This window comes from Anneissia japonica, unplaced genomic scaffold (genome assembly GCF_011630105.1).
Source record: "Anneissia japonica isolate Jap-2015-1 unplaced genomic scaffold, ASM1163010v1 scaffold287598_len761594_cov195, whole genome shotgun sequence".
Lineage (NCBI taxonomy): Eukaryota > Metazoa > Echinodermata > Crinoidea > Comatulida > Comatulidae > Anneissia > Anneissia japonica.
Window position 1 is genome coordinate 12886 of NW_022705477.1, and position 3559 is coordinate 16444.

Here is a 3559-nt window from a genome sequence, read left to right on the forward strand (position 1 = left end):
GTTTTTGATGCATCGTCCGCACAATTAAAATAATTTACAGTATGGAGCAGAGCTGCATATCAAAATGATCTACAGTAACAGAATAAATGAGTTTTTTTAATGTGGTTTTTAAACAATATTACCTTCTTAAAAAGAACATCAGACATCAGTTTATTTTCAGATGTGCCAAGGTTTATGATTCCCTGAAGGTGAAAAAAAATAAATATTTAGTAATTTAGGATTTAAAAAAAAAATGTTAATAGGAAGGAATAAAAAAGCATGATTTTAATCTGCCATCAAAAGAAGAAAAGTCAAACTTGTGTTTTTCCTTGAAGTGGACTCAATCATAGGCCTAGTTAGCCTAACTGTAGAAGTAGCAGGCCATATGTAACGAAAAATAAATAATTTCAATCTTCTCAGAATAAGGCAGGCCTTGATTGATCAACTTTCTGAATATGATGATATGATATTTACAATGATCATATTAAAATCCCATCATTTATTTGTCCACATGAAGAATGGCCAGAAAAATGACAGAAAGTTTATGCTGCATCAGTTTTAAAATATTTATGGCCCTGTCACACCTTAACGATTTAGTCAGCATATGCCAACGTACCAAAATTTCTCTAAAATGCTGGCATACAGTATGCTGAACTATCAATGATTTTTTTTTCTATTTTGGGCGCAAACATAGCGTATTCATAATGAGTTGTACATACCGGTATACATAATGTATGGTAGCTTATCGCCAACGATCATGTGACGTAGCCTATTAAAAGGCTGCCACTCGTCGATTCAAATGATAACCGCACTAGGCATCGCAGTATCAACATTTCTGTCACAGTATCATTGCATCAACATCACCGTATCAACATCATCCCATTTTTATATATCAATTCCCCTAAACGCTGGCAATATGAAATTATGTGCCGTGGTAGCTATAAGTAAAAAACACATTAGACAAGTTCTGTTGTCATCCGGAACACGTCAAATACGTCTACATACATCAATATGCATTGGAGACAAGTTCGATAAGTTACATATAGGCCTGGGTTCAAAGCATGTTACTCATAGGTTTGAAATAACTTTTGGGTATGCTAGACATTATCTCGAAGTATTTAGACTTTTGATTAACTAGTGTGCGAACGTGTGTCAACGATCGCATACCTACAACTTATGTCCCGCGTATGTGGAACGTTGAGCCATACGCTGGCATACGTCGAAAAGTTTTGCGCATACAAAAAATTTTACGACATACTCGCCGTCCTACGACGTATACCAGCATGCTTCATTATGCTCTTAACTTATCTATACGAAACTTACCAATAAATAGGGAGCTTTCCATTGCATGATGATAGTAGGACGTAATGATGTTACTACAAGTCATCAGTGCTTGCAGGAATGTTAAGTTCTAATCGTCGCGTGGATTCTAGGACGCAATTTGGCCAAATCTACGTAGCTGAGCACGTAAGACACCCGTCACGCATGAGTGATTAATTTCTAGCTTGCGTCGCGTAGTCGAACAAATCGAAAGCTCCCTAGGCCTAGCCCTAGGTCTAGTAATATTAATTTATTCGACGTACGCCAGCGTTTTCGCCAAATTTTTCATAAGTTGGCATACCCTGGCTAAATCGCCAAAGGTGTTTCAGGGCCATTTAGTAACAGCTATCTACATATTATGGCTCTGGGCTAAGCCCACTTCTACTGTAGGTCCTAAGCCAGCAGCAGCTAGGCCCTAGACGACAAGGCCCAGGCCAGGGACCTTACTTAGGCCTACCTTCGGATTAGTATGCTTGTTGTAACGATTTAAGTTAACTTTTTCAAAGCCTTCTGTCAGCAAATCCCCATCCGTAGCTGCCTTAATATGCAGGCCAGTCTCGGATAAAATAGGCATTTTTAGCATTTTGTTTTTTAGTTCTTATTAACGGTGGAAAATTTGTTTCCAACACCCAAAAAGAACCAAATTATAACGAGACCTTGAAAGAATGACGAGAGAGGAGCTTCCCACCCAGGGTTGCCAGACAGTCGACAGTCTTCACGGCCAAACACACGCCATCTCACGGCCAAATTCGGCCGAACTTTTTTTCGATATCGGCCAAAATTCGGCCAGATTTTAATCCGATTAGAAGACAAAAGTGGGTACATAATTACACGAAAATCAGCGGTCATTCGCTAGAAATTTAAAGAAATTTTCAAATGATATACACAGAACAATGTTAAACTTTCACTGTTTTTCATCTTTAAATCCGCCTCTGGACCCCCACCCCCTCAGCCAAATGGTGTAGTCACTCACGCATTTCAAATCTCTCAGAGGTTGGATGCTAGAGTAAAAAATTTCAGGGCCTGTTATTGACAAATTAGCGGTGAAATAAAACTAAAAAACTTTAATAAATACTTTATCTAAACTTTCTAAATTCGCCTCTGAATGTTATTGTCGCAGTACTTAAAGCAATAAATCAATGTTGCTATCAGAATTATCTTCTAACTTCGAAGAAATCTCTGGCCGGCACAACGCTTGCTTGAAATTGGAGGTGCCATCGGACCCGAATGATCACATCGATTTCTACATAAAGAACACTGCAGCACCTAGGCCTATACAATTCAAGTAGGTAATAATAAATTAATTAATTAAAGTACAGTATTTAATTTATATTCTAAAGAGATTCCAAAGAGAAAGGGGGAATTTCTTTGCTAATTCGTCTTTTTCTGAATTTCTTTTATATCCTTTATTTAGTGGATCTATTTTTGGTCAAATTATTTTTTGTAATTTTAAATTGTTTTGTTTTGTTAATTTGAATTTTTTGCTTTGAATGTACCGCCACTTGACGTGAAGTGCCACTGTTACAAAAGTGTACGTTCGAATAAAAATTATAATAATATGATAAGACGGTCCGTTTGAGAAGATTTTTGGGCGATTTTCCTACTTTTTTTCTGCTTTTTATGGTCCTACAGAAATGTAATTAAAACAAGATAAAGTTGTGTAACAGGCTCATATTATTCCTTGTATCGTTTCATGATCCAAGTGCTAATAATAATTATAATATTATAACCAAATATTAATTTTTAAAATTAAAAATATTGAGCTTTCTAATTGATGTAAAAGATACAGTACTATGTATAGAGTACTGGTAATGACTTAAATTGGTGCAGATTACGGTATCAATTGGAATTCTATATGATAGTACACAAGAAAAAAATAATTTTTTGGAGCCTCATAAAAAAATTACTAGTTTCTTTCCATAAAAAACCCCCCCAAAAACAACCATTTTCCATGAAAACTAAAAATAATGACGATATTAATGATTGTTGTCAAGCCTATGAGGTGGAAACATAAATGGCAGAATACGTTACAAAGATTTATTTTACTACTTATAAACATCCCCAAAAATAATACCGGATGTGAAATTAACAATGAATTTTGAAGTAACACATCATTTATTTTATTTTATTTTATTTTTTGTATTATTTTGCTTACTTAGACAGTGTTCCCGTCCACATAATACTAATAGGGGTTGGTTATGGTGTTAAAATATATATTTTTACCAGGGGTGGCACCAGGATTTGCCCGACGGGCGGGGGG

At 35.8% G+C, this 3559-nt stretch overlaps 1 protein-coding gene across 1 annotated transcript in view; it reads right to left on the reverse strand.

Annotated features, from left to right (window-relative positions):
• LOC117105567 (1-aminocyclopropane-1-carboxylate synthase-like protein 1) overlaps positions 1-1780 on the reverse strand; it is a gene marked incomplete at its 5' end in the record, with an annotated part of 11397 nt that extends 9617 nt beyond the window's left edge. Inside the window, 2 exon segments of the mRNA XM_033246745.1 lie at positions 123-182; positions 1757-1780. Coding sequence (XP_033102636.1) covers positions 123-182; positions 1757-1780 — 84 coding nt within the window.
• Positions 1781-3559: the final 1779 nt, after the last annotated feature.